The 24031-nt window shown below is 43.3% G+C and overlaps 1 protein-coding gene across 5 annotated transcripts; it reads left to right on the forward strand.

The window, feature by feature from the left end:
- The first annotated feature begins 523 nt into the window (after positions 1-523).
- On the forward strand, positions 524-23605 carry CASP8 (caspase 8). 5 transcript variants are annotated; one of them, XM_014829223.3, is made up of 11 exons: positions 527-663; positions 1465-1601; positions 2922-2992; positions 10727-11064; positions 14259-14364; positions 15513-15651; positions 15765-15809; positions 16448-16512; positions 18081-18222; positions 20292-20793; positions 22039-23605. In XM_014829223.3, the coding sequence occupies exons 4-11, from the start codon at positions 10760-10762 to the stop codon at positions 22172-22174; spliced, it is 1440 nt and encodes a 479-aa protein (XP_014684709.2). In that variant the 5' UTR covers positions 527-663; positions 1465-1601; positions 2922-2992; positions 10727-10759; the 3' UTR covers positions 22175-23605. The 5 variants fall into 5 exon arrangements, with proteins under 5 accessions (XP_014684710.2, XP_014684712.2, XP_014684709.2 ...); XM_014829222.3 differs by having other exon boundaries at positions 1465-1594; XM_014829224.3 differs by lacking the exon at positions 1465-1601 and having other exon boundaries at positions 524-663.
- Positions 23606-24031: the final 426 nt, after the last annotated feature.

Here is a 24031-nt window from a genome sequence, read left to right on the forward strand (position 1 = left end):
CCCCTGTCAGGGGAGAGTGGCATTATACTTGCCATGGCAGTCTGAAGCCTGTCTTTTACAGGGGTTATTAATACTAAATGTAGTCAGCAGAAATGCCTTCCAGTAAAGCATGTCCAGCTTCCTGGTTTTCAGTTTGCACAATGACGAATTGTCTGTCAGCTCCTCCTCCTCTGAATGGTTGGATCTTGGGCATCGGTTGCTTCAAATAAGAAACATTTCTTGTTGGAGTGAGTCATTCTGTTCTCCGGTTTTAGGAATCAGGCTTATTCTCTAGTTCTTTCTGTTGAGACAGTTTCTTTCTCTCTTGCTGAGACCAGATTCTGCCCTTCTGCCGGAGGGCAATGATTTCACAGGTTCTCCTCTGCCTCTTGTCATTTTTTAAAGCCCTGTTGAATTTGCTAGTAAATTCTGAATGTGGAGAGCAGAGAAACAGGAAGAGAGTCCCTCGGAGGAGAAAAGCCGGGGCGGGGAGATCGAAAGTGAAAGAAATCTTCTTCCTGGAGGCGTTTCCCTTCCTGCTCCCCTCCTCCCTCCCTGTTTCACGGGACTTTTCTCTGGCTGTGTGGACAAGCCTCAGGAATTTGAGTGTGTGAAGTTAGGCTGTTCAGGGGTCTTGGCTTGGGGACCCGGTGACTGTGATGTTGCCGGGACTGGTTGGAGAAGGTGAGTGCCTGGTGCAGAGGTGGCTTCTGGGGACCGCGTTTCCAGACTCGCTCACTGGGGGTCAGCTCTGGCCTGCCAAGTGGGGACACCACAGGGCCTGCCAGGGCCCTGATGCCCCAGCGAGGTTCCTCTCTGAACCACAGCCACCGCCTCGGGCCTCTTTAACTCTGAGGAGCCTCCAGTCCCTCTGCTGCTTTTCTGGTCACAGAGTCTCCCCAGACACCTCAACACAGACACACTGACTCCCTCCTGCTGGATCCCACAAGACTTTATTAACCTACTTATGTTTGTTTCCTTTTCTGTTAGGCCCTGGGACAGAGGTTGAGTTAATCATTCTATCAGGCTCCATGCCCTGTCGTCCTTGGACTCCCAGCCCGCAGCCCCCCCCCCCCCCCCCGCCCCCCGCGGCATTCTAGGCACTTTCTTTGATCCCCCCACTCCCACCGCACTTCCAACCCCCTCACCGGCTCCCAAAGACAACTGTCTACATCTTTTGATACATATCCCTGAATTGATCTGTGTCTTTGCAAAATGTATCATTGTTTTGTGTGTGTACACTATTTTTAAACTCTGTCACCTGGAGCAAGTAAGTATTTCTCTCTCTGTTTCCTCATCATTAAATGGGATTAATGCTACCTCCTGAGGTGGTTGGGAGGATTGAAGGAGATAGTATGTGTTAACCACTTATAAGAGTGACAGGCACCACGAAGTACCCAGTAGTTGTTAGCAATTCTTATTACGTATTAGTATTATTTGTAAAGAGGAAGCACTCTGCCCTCTAAGTTCTGTGTATTTTGCCAGGTCCCACTCCCTAACCACTGCGAGGGAACACATGGTGGACAGGCTCCACAATCCTGTATGAGGACTACGTAAGAACCTGGCCACCAATCCTTGGCCTGATCCATCTCGCAAGCCTTTGCCAATCCGATAGGTATAAAGTGGGTATCTCGTTGCTTCATTTTGCGTGTCCCCGATTACTGATGAGTTTAACCATCACTTGGTACCTTTGGCTATTTGAGCATCCTATCAGGGAGCTCCACGTTTGTATCCATTGTCAGGGAGCTCCACGTTTGTATCCATTGTCCTTCTTTTCCTGTTGATTTGCAGGAAACGTTTGTATGTTCTGGATCTTGCTACTCCCGTGGCAGGTCCTGGGAACACGGACATGAAAGATGTGGTACCTGACCTGTGAGGCTCACAGCCCAGGATAGGAACTAGTCACAAAATAGCAAGACAAGTGCTGGGGTGGATGCTCAGGAAGCATCAAGAAAGAGCCAGGGAACACCTCCTGGGCGCGGATTTAGCCACTGACAGGCTTTCATTCCCTTGCTGTGTTCTCACACGGGCTTTGCAGGTGGAATCAAGCGGTCGTGAGGGGCTTCATATTACCGTGGCACCCTTGCCTCGCCTGTTAAGGCGAAGAGGCGCTTCCACACACCTTGTCTCATCCTCTCAGCTCTCACGTGAGCCTCTGCCCTCCAAAAGCTTATGTTCCTTTTGGGGAAAGAAAAAAGGCAGTTTCAGAGAAGAGAGGTACTTGATTTTTTTCCCCTACTTTTAACATCAGAAAACATTTCAACCAACTCACAGCAAAAAGAAAAGGCTAAGATGTGTTCACATCACCAGGGCCCAGACCACGGTGAGGGCCCCAGGATTTGCCTCTGTGGTAAGGTCTGCTGGGCCTCCTTGGAGGAAGGCCTTTGGTTCTAGAATTTTCTAGACTGCTAAGGGGGGAATCTAGTGGCCTCGGGGCCCATGGAGGTGATCCTTGTGTTTGAGTGCAGGTGGGAAACTGCAGGAGTTAGCTGTAGGAGTTAGCAAGCCGTGAGAGCCGTGGGGAGGGCCCGCAGTTCTCAGATCTCACGATCTCTCTGAAGTGCTCAACCAATACTTATTGAATGAAAACATTAAAGTCTTAATAATGAACCCAGAAAATCTGTAAATTCCTGAAATATGAAAAGAAAGTGTTCTTAGTTGACATCCAGTCCAACTTTCTTCTTTCGGATTGTGGTACTGAGGCCCCGGAGGTGAAAAGACCAGTCCAAAGTCACACAGCCAGAGCCAAGGTTCGGGTGGCCAGCTTCCCCAGCCAGCACTCTGTGGCCTGTTGTACCTGGCCTCTCTCTCGCAGCTCTAGGAGGAGGCGCGGCTCCGAGGCCGGCCTACCTCACTCAGCCTATCGACTCAGGAGTTTTGAAAACAGGAAGTAGAGCGAGCTGTGCTTTTGGTTCTTCACTTGTTTTTCACTCTTGTCTTAGATGCACCAGGAGAAAGAAGCCTGAGAAGAAGCTGCTGCCACTGTGAAGGTCCCAGGATTGGCCTTTGTAAGGTTGGTTGGGCCTTTGGGGAGGAAGACCTTCGATTCTAGAGTTTTCTAGGCTGCTGAGGGTGGGATCTGGGTGATCCTTGCATTGGAGTGTAGAGCACAGAGTTAGCACTTCCTCTGAGAGTCATGGCGAGCGCCCCACAGTTTCCAGATCTCAAGGCCCCTCCAGCTCAGATTGATGTGTCCCTGGGGGCTTTTCTGGAATGCTCCAAGTACAGCTATCCATATAGCTATCCATATAACCCAAATAGTTCAATTATTCATTTTTTTAAGGAAATTAAAAAGGTACAGAACAATCCAGAAAATAATAGAATGGCATGCACAGACCGACAAAATCAGAGACCTGTGCTTGTGGGGTCAAGCATGCAGAGGTGAAGTCATGAATGTCATTCAGTTGGAAAATTACTGGTTGGTTACAAGTTTGATTGAGTTTGAACACCTTTACTATGCTGTGGGAAGGCCCTGGCCGCAGGGCCCTGCGGTGGACCGTGTGGATGCCTGTCAGGTTCTGTGGGAGCCCCCAATCTGGGGTGGCCATCCTGGGTGGAGGAAGCAGCCACACCCTCACTTAGGGGTTTAGGCTCAGAGCGGCTTTCAAGTTCTCTGGAGCTTTGAATGAGATGCAGATTTTTGTCTCAAAAGGTTAATGCAAGTTTTGGGTTTATTTTCCCTAGCTTTGAGGTAGTTATCCATATCACTGAAGGAGCTAGCGTGCTGCTGGAATATTGCTAGAAGGATTGTTTGTGCGTAGATGGAGTTTATTTGCAATTTAACTTGTGGCGTATAAGGTGAGGGTAGAGTTGGGACTCTGGAATGAGGTGCCGAGGTCTGAATCCAGGCTCCAGCGCCTGCTGGTTGGTTTGTAAAGTTCTGACCCTCTCTCTGCTATAGTGGATTTGTTAAGAATTCATGTTTTCGTGTTTTGGGCGGGTTTTTTTGGTCTTTTAAAATTTTTTATAATTTTAATCTTTAAAAATATTATGATTATATGTCTTTTTTTGCTAAATTCCTTCACTGGCTTCCAAGAGCAATTAGAAAAAAGTCTGAATTTTGGCAGAGCCTGACGTTGCAGCTCCGGAGTGAGATGCTTAAATCTGAGCCTGACTGTGCTCTCATTACCTTGATTTCTAAACTGATTTTTCACAGTAGTAAGATGAGGGCGATAATAGTTCTTCAGAGGCTTGTAGTAAAATGAGACAAGAAAAAATATTTTATGTTTACAGGGATATATGTTATAAACATTTATATATCATAATATACACATTTACATGGAAAGACTTCCTGACATAAATTTATTATATAATATATAAAATATACTATATACTACAAATATATTTATATATAACATATTTGTATGTAGCAGATTTATTATTAACAGATATTATACAGTTGAATTTATTATTTAACAGATTTATTATTTAACACATATTGTAAAATTGAAAGTAAAAGAAAACTTCCTGGAGGTGTTTCCATCCACCACTCTCTTCCGCCTTATACGTATTATGTACCAAAAGATTCTAATTTATACATCTTATATATGTACATACATACACTAAAACAAAATATGTAAATTAAATTGGGAAAAAAGCACCAAATGTGACAGAAGAATTACTTCTGAATGATGAGTTTCTGAGAGATTTTTCTTTTTCTTTTTACACTCTTCTTCACTTTCTCTAAGGCACAAGTGCACTTTTACTATTTGAGGATCAGAAAAATACAGCAGTGAGTGTTCTTGTAAAGCTGTTACTTTACCAACATTTCTGGCCCCTGGGCTCGGGCCGTGAACCCGGGGCTGTGAAACAAGAAGCCGGGTGCCTGCACTCAGAGCCTGATGCAAAAATCACTTAGGAAGCATCGTCGTGTTATTGCAAAGATGACGAAATGCGTGGCTGAACTGGCTACAGAGCACAGGAGCCGAGCACCAGTCATGTCACGTCCAAGTTCATGTCATTCTGCCTTTGGATTGTAGGATTTTTTTTTTAATTATATACTGTCAGAAAATACTATTGACTATATAACTTAAAAAGGTTTATTCCTTTTGACTCAGTAATACTACTTCTAGGAAATTATTCTAGGAATATAATCAGGAGTGTACATGGAGATCTGCATTTTAAGATCATCCTAAATGAATCAGGGACTGGTTGCATAAATTATGGCCCATTCATATGATTAGATGCTTTACAGATTTAAAAATCTGTGCTGTGGAAAAAAAAAATGAAGACATCAAGATGTTCTTACAATGTTGCCAGTGGAAAAATCTACTTATATCTCAGAAATATGGTGTGTTCAAATGTGTGGAAAAATACGTATACATAAAATATTTGGTAAGAAAGACAGTAAAGTATTATTAGGCATCTATCTTTAGGTGATAGAATTATGGCTAATTTTTATTTTTTTTAAAATCTTTTCTGTATTTTCTAGAATGAATACAATAAGCATTGTTATCATCAGAAAAAAATAATTGTGGAGGGAAAAAAGGAGATTCTGCTTTCATTTGATTCTTTGATCAATTTTATTCTGTAAAATGAGATTTTAACAGTGCTTAGAACGGATTTAAAGTTTTAGGGACACTGGCCCTAACTGTACTAAACAGGGCTGAACATAGTTTAGGTCCTTTCCAGAATATGAAAGAAAATGAGTCTTTAAATAAAGATTTTAATTTAGGTATTTGTACATTTAAAGTAAGTAATACATGGATATGGTAAAAATTCAAACTGTGCAAAAGGGTATTATAGAATGTAAAGCAAGCCCCTCTTCTGTCCACCCTAAGCCTCTCCCATACCTCCAGTTCCTCTCCTCTGAGGCAACCAGTGAAGCAGTTTCCTGTGTGTTTTATTTAAAGACCTGTGAATACACAAATCCATGCACCACATAATAATGCATTATACTGTTGTTAGCACCGTGGACAATTCCTAGTGACCATGTGGACAGCAGAGCTGACCCTGCCTGGTCTTTTTGCACCATCCTCTCACCTCCATGGGTGACACTGCTGGTATCGGAAATACTGGTGGCATAGCTTTCAGCATCACAGCAAACATGCCGCTGCCACAGTATGACAACCTAGGAGTCAGGGCCCGGGGAAACGAACCCGAGCCATGGTGGTGAGAGCGCTGAGTCTTAACCACTAGACCAGCAGGGCTGCTCAGGCCATTTTATAAATCACACATTTCCAATCATGTAGATCTTCCCATCCTTTTTAAGAGCTGGATAGAGTTCCACTGAATGTGATTAATAGCTTATTTAACTCTTCTGATACTGATAAATGGTTCTTTCTACTCTTTTGTTATGTCAAGCAATGCTGCCATAAGTAACCTTTATGTGTGTTTTATCACACTAACGTTTAAGCTAATGTAGGAAAAACTCCTGGAAGTTAAATGATACGGTCAAAGGATATGTACATTTTATATTTTGACCCATATGGTCAAATTACCACCTACCTGTTTTTATTCCACCCTCTCACAGCACTGTATTGCAAGTTTTGGGCTTCACCAATTTGATGGTTAAAAAATGGTAGTTTGCAATTTCAGTTTCCCTTTTTGTTTTCCTTGCTGTGAATGAAGTTGAACATCTTTTCAAATGTGTAAAAGCCGTTGGTTTTAAAAAGTAAAGCCATTGTACATACTTTTCTCTGGACTGTCTGCTTGTGATCTCTACCTGTTTATGCAGTGGGTTATTCACCTCTCTCTCTTTCTCTTTTTTAAATTGACTTATAGGAGGCTTATTTTAAGAAAATTGGTCCCTTTTCTATCATACATCAAATCATTGCCTTTTTTCCCCCAGTGCAAGATTTTTGTTTGTTTGTTCAGGTTATTTTTGCAGAATATTTCAGTTGTTATTTAAGGACATTTATCAATCTTTCCTTAATGGCTTTTGGGCTTTCTGTTATCCTTGGAAAAGTTCTTCACTGCTGCAAGATTATTTTGAAAAATTCTCCTATGTTTCTTTCCTTAGCACGGTAATTTTAGAGTTTTAATCTTTGATCCATCTGCAATTTATTTTGATGTAAGGCTTTCAGTTAGGGTCCATTTCAGTTTGTTCTAGAAGTCTGCCCAACTGTTCTGACACCTTGTGCTGGAAAAGCCACCTATGTGTGGACTGCCCTTTTTGTAGTGTGTTTGTTTTGGCCATTTGTCATGGTTAAAGTCTAATTTCATTTTTTATTGTTAATTTCTAATTACACATTAATTTCTAATTTCATTGTTAACTTTTAAGTGTTAGAAAATGTGGACTGTATTTTTCTGCTCTTTAGAAATCTATTAAGATTTTCTTTGTGGACAATTCTTGTGAATATTTTGTATGTGTTTGAAAGGATGTGTATTTGCTACTGAGAGGAAATGCCTGTTGGCGTTTGTTGATTGTGCTACTCAGATCTTCTAAGGTCTTCTATAGACTTTTTAGTTTCTGAGAGAGATGTGTGAAAGTTTCCTGCTATTTGGGGGGAAAGTAACTTATCCGAGTTCTCTTAACCTCTTTTAAAAGTTTAAGTTCTTCTAATATTTTGTTTTCTGTTAGGAACACAAATGGGATTGTGCCTCTCCTCTGTACCCCGGCCTCCTACCTGGAGGAGGAAGCCCTGAGATCTGCATTATCTGCCCCCTGCTTCCCACCAAACCTCATTTCCTGCCCTGCCCCCACGTACTTCCTTAGACTACCTTAGACACAAGAACACACCCCAGCTAGTATTTTCACATTAATTTCATTTGCACGGGTCGTATCTGCATACCTTCTCCTTGACACATTACAGGAAAGGCACGTTCCCTTTCCTTGATGCTTCACCCTCGAATTCTAGTTCTCTCCTCCACTGCCCAGAGAGAATAACCTAATGAGTTTGGTATGTCTCTTTCCAGAACCTCCTTACTTTTTATTTCCTGCTTTTAGTTAAATGTCTGTAGTCACTGAAAATCTAATTTGTTGCTTTGAGTATTTTTAGATGGTATGATTTTTTTGTTATATTACAACTTGCTTTCTTCACTTTTTTCACTGTCACATAGCACGTCTTGGATATCTACCTATTTTTATTTCAGAAGATCTGAGTGCGTTTCTCTTAACTCCTGCATACTACTCTGTAGTATGACTACCCCTTAGTCTGTGTAGCCGTTCCTTGATGGAAGGACATTTGGGACTTTTCTAGTTGTTCAGGGTCCACGTAATGCTGTGCTGAGACTCCATGCACATACTCTGTTGACCACACTTGTGTTTCTACAGAGTTGGATTTAAGAAACGGGCTTGCTAGTTTGTTTCCTTCTAAGTCCAGTAGTTTTTGTTTGTGGTACTTTGAACATAGGCTGTTAGATGCTGGCCAGATATTTAAAGTATCTTTCCTAAATAAAAGTATTTTCTTGATAATTGACTGCATTTGCAATGAAAGGTCTAGGCTCTACAGCCTTTGTGAATCCTGTGCAAAGTTTGTCCTTCCAATGCATCATCCCTCTAGTTTCCTGAATCAAGAAAACATCTAAACAATGCTGTAAGTTCTAGATTAAAAGGGAGGAAAAAGATTTTGCCCCATAATTCCAATTCTAAGAAGGAAATAATCAGAGATATGCACAAGATGTATGGGAAAGCCTCTCAATGCAATATGAATTTTAACACTAAAGAAATGAAAAATTGCTTAAAATAAATTGTGATATAATCACATGCTAGAAATCCAGAAACATTAAAAATATGCCAAAGAAGAATATTTAATGGTAGAGGTAGATGTTCATTATAAATATTAAGGGGGGGAACCAGGTATACACACCTGGATATGCAGCTTGATTCTAATTTTTATACACATGTATCTTTGTGTGTGTGTGGTGTATAATAATGATGACTGTGACTGTGTTATAACTCACTGTATTTTCAATTTTCACCAAAAAATACTGCTTCTATAATCAGGAAGGAGGCAAAAGGTGTTTTTAAAAGGAAAAATGAAAAGTTTCAAAGACTTTTGGGCTATTTTTTAAAGATATTAAAACTTATTTAATGTGCAAGTATTTCTTTTTTAACATCAGATGTAGAAAATAGATGGTCCTGGTCCATTTGATTACTACCTCTGAGTGACAGAGTCAGGGTTTGTGTTTCATCCAAGAATGTTAATGAACACAGGGCGTTTACAGATCCAGGAGCCCACCCATCTGCTTGGTTCCAGGGAGGAAATAGGTGGAAACAGGTTAAGGTTATTTGAGGTTAAGGAGAGTGCCTAAGGGCACAGAGTCTGTGGGATGGAGGAAATGCTGGAGCTGGATGGGAACTTAAAGGTTCCGGTTCAAAGTTTGCAAACGGTAGCCCTCCAGGACCACCTCTTAAGGCAAAGGAGCATCTGAGTAAGGCTTAACGAAGAGTTCTTCCACTGTGAAGAGTCTGAAAACCGCTGCTTCCAACTGAGGGGATGGGAAAACTGGGAGGGTGAGGGAAGTGCTCCAGGTCACATGCCTGGTTCCTGTCTGGGCCCCCAGCAGGGTCTTTTACCTTCTTTTGGGTTAGCCCTCATTTGGCACCATTAGTTCCTGGCCATTATTCTAAATGCATCGTGGGTGTTCTGTGTTCACACGCTCTAGGAGATGGGTGTTCCTCTCATCCCCATTGTACAGAGGAGCAATCTAACGCTCAGAGGACGGGAGCTGCCCAAAGGCCCCTACTCTGAACCGCTGCACTACCCACCTCCCTGCGGCAGTCGGCAGTGGGGGAGCTTCCTGGCTTTGCGGGCGACACTGTAGCCCGCCTTACACAGCCAGGTCCCTGTCTTGTTCCTATGAAGAATCTGGTACAAACACTCACAAAGGAGCTCCCAGGCTCCTTTCACCACGAAGATGGGCCTATCAGAGCAGGGAGGCTGGGGAGAAGTCAGCCAAGGTGACATAAGGGGCTTGAGTGAGGGGAAACCCCAGACCCTGGGCCGCTTGCGTGAAAGTCACCTGGGGTTTCCTGAAATACTGCCCTCTCCTTTTTCACCTACTCAAACGTGTAGTTGGTGAAAATACCACATAACCTGATTCAGAGACTGAGTTGAAAGGATTGATAGGGTTGGCCTGGTTCGGTTTCCAGTCTCAGGTTTCTGACCAGCTGTGGGTGCTGATGCTAAGGCCCTTGGGTAACAGGCCTGCATCATATCCTCCCACCACCATTGTTTCCGTCACGTCCCATCACTTCTTCTGCCTCCAACACTCCCACCCTGTCCTCCACAGTGTGAAGGTGAATACCCAGTCGATGACGTTAGTCTCATGTTTGCAATCCTTTCTTAAATCCCCATCATGTTTAAGACAAAGCCTGAACCCCTCGCCCCCAAGGATGAGGCTCCTTCTAACGGTTCCTGGCCACAGCTTCATCCCTTTGCCCCCTCACTCCCCGTCCCAAACCCTTTGTGCTTACTTTGTTGAGCTCCTTTTGCTGCCTGACTTGACTTGAACGTTCTTGCCTCAGTCTTTTGCATAAATTATTTCCTGCAAGAATTGTCCTTTCCCATGTTCTCCTCAAAGGTGCCTTCTGTAGGGAAGCCCTTCCCCGCACGGAGTTAGGGATCCTCCCTCTACATTCCTACTGTACCCTGGTCACAACTCTCTGACCATTGGCTACTTTGTATATCTACCTTCCTAATTAGTAAGCTACTCGAGAGCAGGAGCTTGTCCTCTTTGTTTTCTCCCCCGTATCCACAGCAGAATATCTGGCATATAGTAGAGGTAATAGCTTTTGATAAGACAATAAACCAGTAAATGGTACCTTTCTTCCTCATCTGAATATAATTGTATTTTGACCTAGGCAACGACTGCATTCTCCTAACACTCCACCAGAATGAATTTCAACAGTTGTCTGTACAATATTGGGGAACAGCTGGACAGTGACGAGCTGGCCTCCCTCAAGTTCCTGAGCCTGGACCACATCCCACAAAGGAAGCAGGAACCCATCCAGGACGCCCTGATGTTATTCCAGAGGCTCCAGGAGAAGAGACTGCTGGAGGAGAGCAACCTGTCCTTCCTGAAGGAGCTGCTTTTCCGAATTAACAGACTGGATCTACTGATCACCGAGCTGGACACCAGCAAGGAGGAGATGGAGAGGGAGCTGCAGTCACCGGGCAGGGCCCAGATCTCTGCCTACAGGTGGGGAGAGCCTCCGCATTGTGGGCCCGGGAGGGGCGGGCTGCACGGATGCGTCTCTGTGGGCGGGGCTGATGTGGCTCGTGTGTGACTTTGGAGGCTCTGGGAAGATGTCCCACCAGGGCCAGATTGAGAAATTTCGAGACTTTATGTATAATTCAGGAAAAAGAAAAGGTGAGGCATAAAATAAAAATTTTTTTTCAAGGTGAAACGTTACCTATAGGTCTGCTGACATTAAAGTAGACTTTTCTAAATGTTCAATCTCTCTCTCTGTCGTGTGTTTATGATCTGGGTGCCTCTGCTCTGCTGGTGCCCACATAGTGTGCTCGCTTTGCCTGTTACTGGATAAAGCGTCACTGCTTCCCGCCTGAGGTCCCCCTCCCACCGGCTGTGGATGACCACGGGAATTCCCAGTGGGGTTTAGGCCTTTAGTCTACACGTGAAGACTTCCATCCTAAAGTTCTCCAGTGAGGGGTGTGAGCCGCTGTGGATTGGCCAGGCCCGCCCCCCGCCCCAGCCGGCTTAGCCCCTGTGAGCCTGGCTGCTGCCAGGAGGACAGCAAGGGCTTAGGTCATCGGTGTTGCCAAGGGCCTGGCAGCTCGGCCGCCCCTCCCGTGGGAGAGTGGCTAAGCCAGGGGTGACAAGCCACATTCAGTTACATCTTTGAGATTCGGTGATAAGACTTTAAAAATAGAAACACGTTGCCAAGGTCTCTCTTGCAACATCCCGTTATGAGACACTGCTTAAAATTATTTTTGGCTTTCCTTTCAGAAAACTTGTACTCAAACCTCAGCTGTGGCCCGTTTCACTGTCTCTGCTTGTGTGTCAGTAACTGTGGCACGCGCGACCTTAAGTCCTCACAGCCGGGGCTGAAAGCCGCTGTCCTCTACTATCGCCATCCTTCTCTGCTCAGAGACCTGAGATTCTGGCACGTTCCTTGTCGTCTGTTTCTCTACTTGAGGCATGACCATTCTGATTTTAAATGACAAAGGAGACCTTCTGGGCGTTTGTTTCCTAGGGTTGGCGTAACCAAGTACCACGAATGCGATGGCTCAACACAGTAGAGAAATTTATTCTCTCACAGTTTTGAGGCTAGAAGTCTGAATCAAGGTGTCGACAGATTCCGTTTTGGAGGCTCCCTGGGACAATCTGTTTCATGCTCCTCCCTTGGCTCCTGGTTTCCGCAGGCAAATCTTGGCATTCCTTGTCCTCTAGGTGTGTCGCCTCGATCCCTGCCTCCATTCTTCTCTCTGTGTCTGTCTGAATCCTTCTTCTTTTAAGGACTCCAGTCACTGGATTAGGGCCCACCCTAATCTGGTATGACCTCATCTTACAAAATTACATCAGCAAAGACAGTTTTTCCATAAGGTCACATTGACACGTTCTGGGCAGACTGAACTGGGGGGAGAGTGGGGGAGGACACCGTTTAATACTGGATAAGTTTGGTTTAATAGAATTGTGAAGTCCTTATGAGGAATTTTTTCCTTAAGGCATCAATTAATCGTAAAAAACAACAACCCTAGAACCAGGAAAGCTGGAGGGTCTCGTCTTGTGCCCACTGTCTTGGTCTTCTGAAAGTGGCACTCCTTCTGCCACATGAGCTAGGCTGACACAAACTGCCAAGGCCAGACAATGGCCTGTGCCTCTCTGTCGGAAGGCCGAGAGTCCCCACGTAGGGCAGGGTCTGTCTGTTAAAATCTTCCAATTTTAGCTTGGAAACGTAAGCATTAGCACAAGTATCATCTACTGCTTGGTCATCAATGTTAAACATCAGCAGGAAGTTAAAAATGTGCCAGTGCGGCCACTTTCCATTTATAAGAAAATACTAGACAGTTTTATTTTCAAATTATAATTGGCTACCTGTAAAATAAATATCTTATAAACTATTCAGGGTTTTTAGACAACGATGGTACAAGAAAGCCAGCAGGTTTCAGTAATGAGGAAAGTAAAAGGACAAGCTAACTTGTAATAAAGTTAAAATAAAGTTTTGACTGAACCCAATCTTGGCCAAACTGAGAAGGCTTTAGAGAAATATTTTTAGGGTAGAGATTCCCTGAGAAAGAGCATGAAGTAGATGATAGTACTGAGTAACTTCTATTTCTACACTATTTTTATTTTTGGAATTTTAATTTTCTAATTTAATTTTGAAGTTAACATATTTTTTTATTAAAGTTACTTTACACCATAATAATGAAAGGTTTTGTTCACTTATAAAACATTCCGTTGTTCATTCAGCAGGCATATGCCAAGAGCCTATAATACATTAGGAAATAATAATAATGCCTATTGTGCATTGAACATTTAGTATGTTGCCAAAGATTGGTTTAAGCACTTCAGATAAACTCATTCACGTAGTCTCAACACCTCCCACTGGTGTAGATAGTTTCAAGTGTAGGTGAGCAAAAAATGTATAAGATGTCTAAAGTCACTCAGCTCACAGCTGGTGGGATCGAGGTTCCGACACCCATATTCTGGGTCCCCTGCACTTAAACACTCATCTCACAACCATCTGGGCTTTTGGAAACAAAAAGGGCATGGACCGTGAACAAAGGCACAGCAGGGTGAATGCAGCCTTGAGGACCATCAGGCAGCGCCTTAGTGGATGAGTGATTGTCTGTTGATAGACAAGGGAACGGGGTGTAGGGGGCATGGCGTAAAGGAGTGAGGAGCAGGCAGCTGGATGTGCCAGGAACGGACATGAGGGAGGTGGTGAGGAGTGGCCAAGAGGAGGAGGTGGGCTGGGCTCAGGTCACAAAGGTCTGTAGCCCAGAACCGAGTGTTTGGCTCTCCTACTGAAGGCAAGGACTGGGAGAACACTGTTGAGTTTTAGTTAAGGAAGTTATGATGCGATTTGCATTTTGAAAAGGATTATTTCCAAAATTGAAACTTTTTTCTATTGCAACAAAATCTTGATTTTATAGTGAAGGGACAAAGGAAAAACAGGGTTCATTTAATTGAAACTAACAGAACAAGTTTGGCGGAACTCTAAATTCTGTTAAGGGTGGGATGGTTGAGCATGAGTCTAGTCATCTGTGTCACTGCGCCGGCCTCTTTCCAAGGACTCAACTTCTAAATTATGTCATTAGCTGGCTTTATTTTAAAGGGAGGCCGTTGGAATCAAGCGTGCTGTGACTCTGTGCATCAAATGGGGAATCCCTGAAGAAAGCTTTTCTAAAGTGTCTCCATTTCCACCACAGGGTCATGCTTTTTCAGATTTCAGAAGATGTCAACAAACTGGAATTGAAGTCCTTTAAATTTCTTTTGAGCCGGGAGCTCCCCAAATGCAGACTGGATGACGACATGGTAAGACCTGGTCTTGCTCAGTGAGAGACTCAGTCCCGGGGATGCGTCAGCGGGTGGCTTCTGGGACGGAAGAGAGGGCTAGTCTGGTGAAAGCAAACTGAATTCTCACTTTTTATTCCAAGAGAGAAGAAGAAAGCTCTCAGGCATGAGGGTTGTAGATACGATTCCTTTGTATACTGTGAAGTGCTGCTCACATTAATTATCAGGAGCAAGGCAGAGTCAGGAGCAGGAGAAGAAGGCTGGTTGTGGGAAGCACAGCCCCATGTGGGACCCTGCAGAGCCAGGAAAGACAGTGGGGGGCCTGAGACATTTTCCTCATTTCTGCAGTCTCTGAAACAACTTGGGTCCTGGAACTCTGTGTGTGTGTGTGTGGTGTCTGTGTGTGTGGTGTGTTTGCAAGCCTGTGTGGGGCATGTGCAGTGCCATGCATATGTGTGCATGTCTGTGTGTATTTGGTGTGGTGTCATGACTGTGTGTGTGTGATGTGTGTGTGTGCATGACTGTGTGTGTGTGATGTGTGTGTGTGCATGACTGTGTGTGTGTGATGTGTGTGTGTGCATGTCTGTGTGTGTGTGTGATGTGTGTGTGCATGTCTGTGTGTATTTGGTGTGGTGTCATGTATGTGTGTGTGTGATGTGTGTGTGTGCATGTCTGTGTGTGTGTGTGATGTGTGTGTGCATGTCTGTGTGTGTGTGTGATGTGTGTGTGCATGTCTGTGTGTGCGTATGTGGTGAGGGAACTCAGGTCTGGCAGTGGATCAGGTGTGTAGGCAATGCTAGGTGTGAAGCAGTCCCCAAGGCTGTCACCATGGGGCCCAGGCTGCTGGGTCTCAGCCATGCACCTCGGCTGTTCAGTCCTCACAGAGAGGCGTCCACAGGGGTTTCAGCACAGGAGCTGGGGCCTGGGTGCCGTCTGATGTGGCTTCTCCTCTATCTTCTCATTTCTGTCTTTCTGGGCCAGAAAACACAGAACTGCTTCCCTAGTAGTCACTTGTCTTTATAGGGCCAGAATGTCCTCTCCCGAGGGTTGGCTTCAGAAGCTAGGGTGGGCCCTTGGCTCGGAGAAAGTAGAAGTAAAAAAAAAAAAATCTTATGTAAAAGCCAATGTGGCTCAATGCAGTCTTGCAACTTTATTTCTCCTCCCTCTAGATCCTGCTTGATATTTTCATAGAGATGGAGAAGAGGGTCATGCTAGGGGAAAGAAACTTGGACACCCTGAAAAAAATCTGTGAGCAAGTCAACAAGAGCCTGCTAAAGAAAATCAACGATTATGAAGAATTAAGCAGAGGTAGAAATAAAGTGACAGCTGTGAATCAGCAAAAGGTGTTCTTCAGCTGACAAATTCCTCTCTGTCAGAGTTGTTTCTAATCAAATATGCACGTGTTTCTTTTTTTAATTCAGAGGGAAGAATCAGCCTTGAAAGAAGTCCGGATGAATTTTCAAATGGTAATACTTAGAGATATGTTTTCCAGACTTATTTAGTTAACTTACAACGAGGCTATCAGGCCTCGTTGCCTCCTGGCCACAACCTTCTACCACAGCCACATCTGAAAGGACCTGCTCTCCTAACATCAGGACGAAGGCTCAGTGCCTACTTGATGTCACCTTCTCTACACATTGAAAGATGTAAAGAGAACTGTCAAAAGACACAGACCCTGCAGCCCCAGGCTAGCAAGTTTGAAATGCGTGCAGAGTTAGTTGTAATAAGATTGTTACTTATTCTGTGCACTGCAAGGATATTGTGTTCAAGGCAGTCTGTGAATTTTCTTTTTTTTTTCTGCTTTTTCTCCCCAAATCCCCCCTGTCCATAGCTGTATATTTTAGTTGTGGGTCCTTCTAGTTGTGGCATATGGGATGCCACCTCAGCGTGGCCTGATGAGCGCTGCCATGTCCGCGCCCAAGATCCAAACTGGTGAAACCCCGGGCCGCCAAAGCGGAGTGCATGAACTTAACCACTCGGCCAGGGGGCAGCCCCCATGAATTTTCATTTTAAAAGGGACCTTATGTTGTCTTCGTGCTACATGTTTCTTTAGCAGATTACCTTCTGCACAAGTCTCACGCCCCTGTGTCTCGATTGCTCGCAGGGGAGGGCTCGCTCGCAGGGCAGGCAATGTCCGACTCTCCAGGACAGCAGAACAGCGAGTCCCAGGTACGTGGAAACCTCCCGTTCCTTTTTCTCTGCGCATTGCAGCTTCTAGTTACCACATTCCTTAGCTTTTTTTTAGCTTCCAGAGAAACTTACTGAATAAGGGGCAGAGACTTACTGAAAAATTTGAGAACTGTAGAAAAAATTCACAAAGGACAAGTTTAAAATGTGTTTTTTAATTTTAAAAATGTGATCTCTTCAGTTTCTTACGTGTTAAATTTTTATTTAGAAACCAGAGACAGAGGCATTGGAATAGTTGGAGGGGCCACCTGGTACCATGTTTCCAGCAGCTGCAGCAGCGAACTGGGAGAGGGCTGTGGGGGAAGAGGCCAGCAGGATGGGAAAAAGCAAAGCCTTTTCTTCCACCTTGACATTTCAAAGCTGTTTCTCCCTTGTGATTAGGGACAAGCAGCAAACCCTCACCATCTAGCTGCCTCTGTGCTCCCTCTCAGTGAGCCGGCACGAGAAGGGGCTTTCTAGATGCAGTCACTTCTCTTTAGTAACACTCAACACTTCACCACACGTTCTGACTCACTAGCCCGTTTGCTTCTCCCGGGGCGGAAGCGCAGGAACACCACGGTCCCGTGGGGGAGTTGAAATTCAGCTTGAGAGACCATTTACTGGTGGGCTCCTGAGTGAGCGCCCAGGCCTTGCTCAGCCTGAAGAGCAAGGGTTAACTGCAGTCACTGGCACTCGGTGGACAGTAAGGCACTCCACAAGTGTCGTCCGCCGACAGCCAGCAGGCTGAGTGCAAGAGCCATCAGGTCACTGGCCCTAAGTCTTAAGGTTATCAAGTAGTAGAGCCAAGAATTCGGCCCCCTAGCTTGGAGCCTTTTCTCCACCTCAAGGAGCTGCACGGGTTTCCCAATAAAGGCTGAATATCTCAGCACTGAAACAGCCCTGGGAACATCAGAAGGACACAGGGCCACCTCTGACTGTCCCATCAGGTCTTAGAGTGTGGACAGTGTAACCTGCCGCAGAGCAAAACCTGCCTGACCGTGGCATCGTGCTCCTCCAGTTGCTGTGGTCCTGAGAGCCGGATTAAGCCATCAGCTTTAAAGATCCTGGGGCCACACTCTGTTGTGTGTGAGGAGCTGGCTCTCAGCTGTTAGGACAGAAGCATGGATGAGTTGAGTAAACAGCCAAGGGAATCCCAAGGTCACCAGGGACAGCCCAAAGGCAGCACCAAGACCTGTCATCCATTCAGCAACTGCAGAGCGAGCTTCACACATGAGTAGATCCTACCCCTGGTACTGAGGGTTTCTGCCTTGAGCAGAAACGAGAACAAACAACGATGATACAACAATATTAATATCAGTGCAAAAGTGCCCAAGCATTGGGGCACTGACTGCACACACTAAGTTGGGGCAGAGCCTGGGGAGCCTGTGCGAGAGCGGAAGAGGCGGAAACCAGCTCGTTTGGGAAAAGATGTCACGTTGGTGGTTAGTGCGCGTGCGTCCAATCTTGGCTCGGGGGCGGGGCAGCCTGACCTCTCACTGCGGAGCTGTTTGTTCACGTCTCAAGTGTTTGACCCACAGACTCAGCGCCTGGGTTGGATTTTTGTTTTTCAGACGTCAGACAAAGTTTACCGAATGGAAAGCAAACCTCGAGGATACTGTTTGATCTTTAACAATCATGATTTTAGCACCGCACGGCGGGACGTGCCCAAACTTCAGAACATTAAGGATAGGAATGGAACGGATTTGGATGCAGGTACAGTAGAACCCAAAGAGAGGTGAAATATTTCTAATGCCTACGTTTTTATCAAAAGGGGAGAAGGAAAGCTCTACGAACAGGGCCACATGTTTCCAAAAAAATGGATATAACCATATTTCCCTGTGGAGGTGAAGAACATTCTTATATATTTGCTAGTTTGCTGCTTTTGTTTTTTTTAAATTAATTTTTATATCACAGCAATGTATGTATACAGATAAAATATCAAATTTTACCAAAAATCTTATAATGAAAAGCAGCAATCGCTTTACTTTTAATTCCACTAAACGAGCAGTATTTCTGGAGAATGCATTGGATATTAGGCGGAAACATTGCCTTGGTATCAAAACCACTTGTAGAAGTTGCATTTATAAAAGTCGGGCTATGAGGGCAGCAGAAATTGTGAGTCCTTAACAGAAATAGCATTTGCAAATGTTAATCTAGCCAGAAATCCTTTTGCTCAGCCTATTTTGGCTAAAATTGAGAACTTACAAGTTAAATGAAAGAATAATTTGCAGCATGTGAACATAGAAATGGCTACAATAAAAAGTAATAATAGAAATAATTCAACCCAACCATTGTGATACTAAGAATTTTTATTTGATTAAAGAATTTTTGAAAATAGTAATCGAATTATAATATCAGGCAATGGTATTTTTTCAATTGAGTAAAATTTAGAAAATTAAAGTAGGCTGATTTTAATCATCAGGACTATGCTAATGGTCTCTGTTAATTTTGTTTATTCAAGTAAATCCATTCTAAGATTTTAAAAAACCACACAACTTAAGTCCATTGACTACATCATTCATCAACATACATCTTGGTATTGAAGAAAAGGTTTCAGACCTTTGATTTCCATTCACTTACTATTAAAACTTTTAATTAAAATAATATTTGATTGTATTTCTGGCCTTTTGGTCAAAGGATACCAACAGTTGCAGTTATGTAGGATGCATAAGTCTAGAGGTCTAATGTACACCGTGGTGACTATAGTTAATAACACTGTATTGAATACTGGAAATACGCTAAGAGTAGATTTCAGGTGGTCTCGTCACATACACACACACACACACAAGGTAACTATGTCAGGAGATACCTTATTAGCTTGATTGCAGTAATCATTTCACTACGTATATCATCATGTTGTACACCTTAAATGTATATAATTTTCATTTTTAAGAAAGAGGATCAGACAGGCAGTCTGAAAATGCTGAGAGACTGACTAAATCTATTAGAGCATTTTGGGGAGAAATAATGTTAAGCATATAGAAAACAAAGCAATGAAAAATAATGCAATTGTTAATTCCAGGAAAGACAAAAAATTTAGTAAAAAAGGAAGCACAATTGAAGAATGTTGTGTTTACATAGTTCTGCTAATACAAATATTACTGTTGATTCAACTTAAAGTTGTAAATAATTGTGTAAGAACACCAAATGCTCATCCTTCATAATGGGAACTGAATACAATAGTCTAAAATTTATAAATGTATAAATAGCAATGTACTCAAATTTATTACAAAATGGAGGCTAATACCAAAAAAAGTAGTTAAAAGTTGGAAATGGTTGCCTTCATGGAACGACTGGGTGAGAGAAGGGCAGAGACAGGATAGCTTTTTTATAACAGGCCTTTTAGTTCTACTTGACTTTTTAAACATTTATACCTTGTATTATGATAAGCCCTTTTGAGAATGTTCAGGATAAAGTAAATATAGATCTTTTATTAAGAAAATTATTTTACCTTTTTTTCTAATTATGTAAGTAATACAATCATTTTTTAGGTTGGTTCCACAGTAAGCCTAAATTACAGCTTACCCATCTTGTAGACTAGTTGAGAAAAGACAACAGGCCAACAACAGCTCTGTCCCCTTTCTCATTTGCCTCAGGACTAGGAAATGTTTTCAGCTGGTGGTAGTAAATATTAGAAGCCTGTGGAATCTAGCTACTAATATAGAGGGTTTTGTTCTGAAGTTTCAGTTCAAATTCTTATCTGATCAATGTTCTCTCTAGCTCTGGGCTGTGGTCTTGGAATTATTGTGGTGTAATATGACTTTGCTTATTTCACTTTTCAGAGGCTTTGAGCATGACCTTTAGTGAGCTTCATTTTGAGGTAGTGCCTTACAAAAACTCCACAGCAAAGGATATCTGTGATGCTCTGCGAGAGTACCAAGAGATGGACCACAAAAAGAAGGACTGCTTCATCTGCTGCATCCTCTCCCATGGAGACAAGGGCATCATCTACGGCTGCGATGGGCAGGAAGCCTCCATCTATGAGCTGACCTCTTACTTCACTGGTTCTAACTGCCCTTCCCTCGCAGGCAAACCCAAAATCTTTTTTATTCAGGCTTGTCAAGGGGATAATTACCAGAAAGGTATAGCTGTTGAGACTGACTCGGAACTGACGGAAGCCTATTTAGAAATGGACTCATCATTTCAGAAGAGATGCATCCCAGATGAGGCTGACTTTCTGCTGGGGATGGCCACTGTGAACAACTGTGTTTCCTACCGAAACCCCTTGGAAGGGACCTGGTATATCCAGTCACTTTGTCAGAGCCTCAGAGAAAGATGTCCTAGGTAATTTTTGCCTCCTCAGTGTTGAGTTGAGTTGAGTTGAGTTGAGTAGGCAAAAGAACTTCATTCATCTCTAGATGTCTACCTGTGAATCGCAAAGCTGTACTTCCTAGGTCAGTTGCAAAGTGGGAGAGAGGGCAAGTGTTCACAGGCGGAAAAAATGGAGATACTTACTAAGGAGTATTCTTTATTTAGCCCTCAAAGGATGATCAGAGCATCATAGAGCTGGGAAGGATGGTAAAGGCATATAGTCCAGATTTGTCTCTAGGCAGAAACATAACTGAGACAACTCAATTAGTTTTGGAAGTCTGCCAAGAAGGCAGTAGCCCATTTCAATGTTTAAAATCCTCCAACTGTGTCAAAAGTTCTATAGTAACTATCCAACCTCAAACCTTCTTGGTATATCAAGGGAGATAAGTACCAAAAAGTAAAAACGCTTTATGTTCCCACTAATTTGGCCTGATTTGAAGCCGCAAAATGTGGGAAAATATCCTTCCCTCATTTGTAACATCCTGTGCTTTCTTTAGTTAAATGATGATTTTGTATGTCACAGTTCACCCAAATGCACATACAGGTGACATATGAATACCAGGGAATCGTCTGCAGGTTCTTTCTAGTTCTATATCTCATTATGTTTTAAGTGTATGAAAGTCAAGAGTGTTCCATAGCAGATAAAGGAGTGAACCATAACATCAACACTATGTTTTCATTTTGTAACTCAGACCATGAACCCTGCAAGGTTCTCTGGGCTAGCTACAGAAGTGGACAAACAGGCTGCCCAGCTAACCTGAGAAGAGAGGCTGGTGAGAAAGAGAAGAGGTGGTTTCAGGGAACATTGGATTTTCACTTGCCTGAAGTTTGGTTGTATCATAGGTGAATCCACAGAAGCAATGTCAATGCTTGGGTGGATGTTGGGGGGTATTGAGGCGATTATGGGGGGCAAGTGATATAGGACGTGGAGCAGAGTGAGGTACAAACAGGTCAGGAGGGAAAGAAACCAAACCTGATGTTGATGCTGAGGATTCTGATGGTTAGTAGAGATCCTGAGTAAACGGAAGATAAGCTGTTAAGTTCTGAGACAACTCATTTCCTTTGCTCGGAAAGCTGTGGTAGGTCTTGGTTTAGCAACTTATTATTTCAAATGCCTGATGTTTTGAGGGAAATAACTATCACTGAGCACAGCAGATGGAAGGGCTGACCAGTTGTTCTGTCCCCACAGATGTCACCATGTTATGTTCTACTTTTCAGGGGCGAAGACATTCTGACCATCCTAACCAATGTGAACTTTGAAGTGAGCAGTAAGGACGACAAGAAAAATATGGGGAAACAGATGCCTCAACCTACTTTCACACTGAGAAAAAGACTCGTCTTCCCTCTGAATTGATGCCATTGTTTATTTGCGTAACACTATGCTTAATTTATTGTTACTAAGATGCTGCTATTTTGCCTTTTTTGTTTTTTGGATGGCAGGAAAGGGAAAGAATGGGAGTCAGGACAATCTAATTTTTATGCAAATTCAAGCCTAACTCTCTGGCCCTGCAATAACAGCTGGACATTTCTAGCCATGGGCATGACTTTAATTATATTTTTAACTCGATGAAAAAGTTTTAAAAAACTTATGGTAGATTTTTAAAGTATAGTTAAGTTTAAAAGAAATATAATATCATAAAGATTCAAAAACAGTGACAGAATGTTTTCCACATATCTCTCATCTGCTTTCAACTTAGAATCATTTAATTCCCTTCAAATTGTTAAACTTTAAAAACAAAGTTAAGGGTTCCATTCTGCAGCTTTGACCTTGAACACAGAGTTAATGCTAGACCAGAGACTTGACGAGGCACATGAGAAGGGGAGGTGGTGAAAGGCCTCGGAGCAGCGAACGTTGTTAAGTGTCAGGAGACGGGAAGTGTCAAGAAACCCATACTCACCCTCCCCTCCTTCCTGGTTCCTATGAGAATTTGCCAGACTCACATTCCTGCTCCCTGCGTATGAGGTTCAGGGTGTGACGCTCCCACATCCAGCCTGGTGACAGCTGGCGAGAGTGACAAGTGATCTCAGAAGGACAGACGCGAGCCTCCTCTCCTGAGCTGGGAGAAGACGCTGCTCTCCAGTGGGAAAGACACCAAGACTGTTTACACTGAGATTTCATGAAACCCGGCATGATTTCCCTTGTTTTTGTTATTCATAAGTACACCATTAAGTTCACTTTTGAAAGGGCTGATGTTAATCTGATATTCACTTCTTTGTACTTCCGGTCCTTCCCTTTCCAAGCCATCCTCCACACTACTTTACAACTTTCTCTAAAATATTTCTTTTTTTTTTTTTTCCTGCTTTGTCTTCCCAACCCCCTGTACATAGTTGTATATCTTAGTTGAGGTCCTTATAGTTATGGGATGTGGGATGCCGCCTCGACGTGGCCTGACGAGCAGTGCCATGTCCGTGCCCAGGATCCAAACCCTGGGCCGCCGCAGCGGAGCACACGAACTTAACCACTTGGCCACGGAGCCAGCCCCTAAAATATTTCTTATGTTAAAATCTTTTAAAAATTAAAAATATTTTACAAATTCTTTATGTTGTTTCTAAATTCCCCTCTCAGCCTTTTCTCTTATTGCTCTGATGGTTTATCCATGCTTCTGTTTCAGCCAGTGCAACTGGCTTTTTTGCTAACAATGCTGTGCTCTTCTGCATTTGCTCTTTTTTATATATATCATTTCATTCCATATATTTAGGAATTACATTACTTTTAAGAAGTAAGTTTTTTTAAGAAGATTTTTTCAAAAATATTTTTAATAGAATAAAATATAATTTTATCTTACTATTCCTTGAAGATTGGATTGTTTGTTTCGTTTTTGTTTTTTTGTCAATGGCATCTGGCAGGTAGAAAACATTTGTATCAAGTGAAAACATTTTACTTGAGCCTCCCAGTATTGTCTCACATAGTTGTATTTTAAAAAAATTCATTGTGCATATTTAAAAATTGGGAGATGTCACATAAAAACCAGAATACTTTCTTTTGAAAAATCAGGCTATCTGACCACATTGACCCCATGCTCCTGTATAGCAAGAATGGAATGGGCTCACCCAGTCCCATCCCGCTATCCCCTCACTGCCCAGTCTCCTCCTTTGAGGCTGCTGCCAACTACCCTTTATCCCTGGGCTTGTGATCTGTTTTTCCTTATGTCCAGCCCACTTCACTTACTCACGTTGCCTGCCCTGTGGGCGTTTGAATTCTGGAGATGGT

Source organism: Equus asinus, chromosome 4 (genome assembly GCF_041296235.1).
Source record: "Equus asinus isolate D_3611 breed Donkey chromosome 4, EquAss-T2T_v2, whole genome shotgun sequence".
NCBI classification, from domain to species: domain Eukaryota; kingdom Metazoa; phylum Chordata; class Mammalia; order Perissodactyla; family Equidae; genus Equus; species Equus asinus.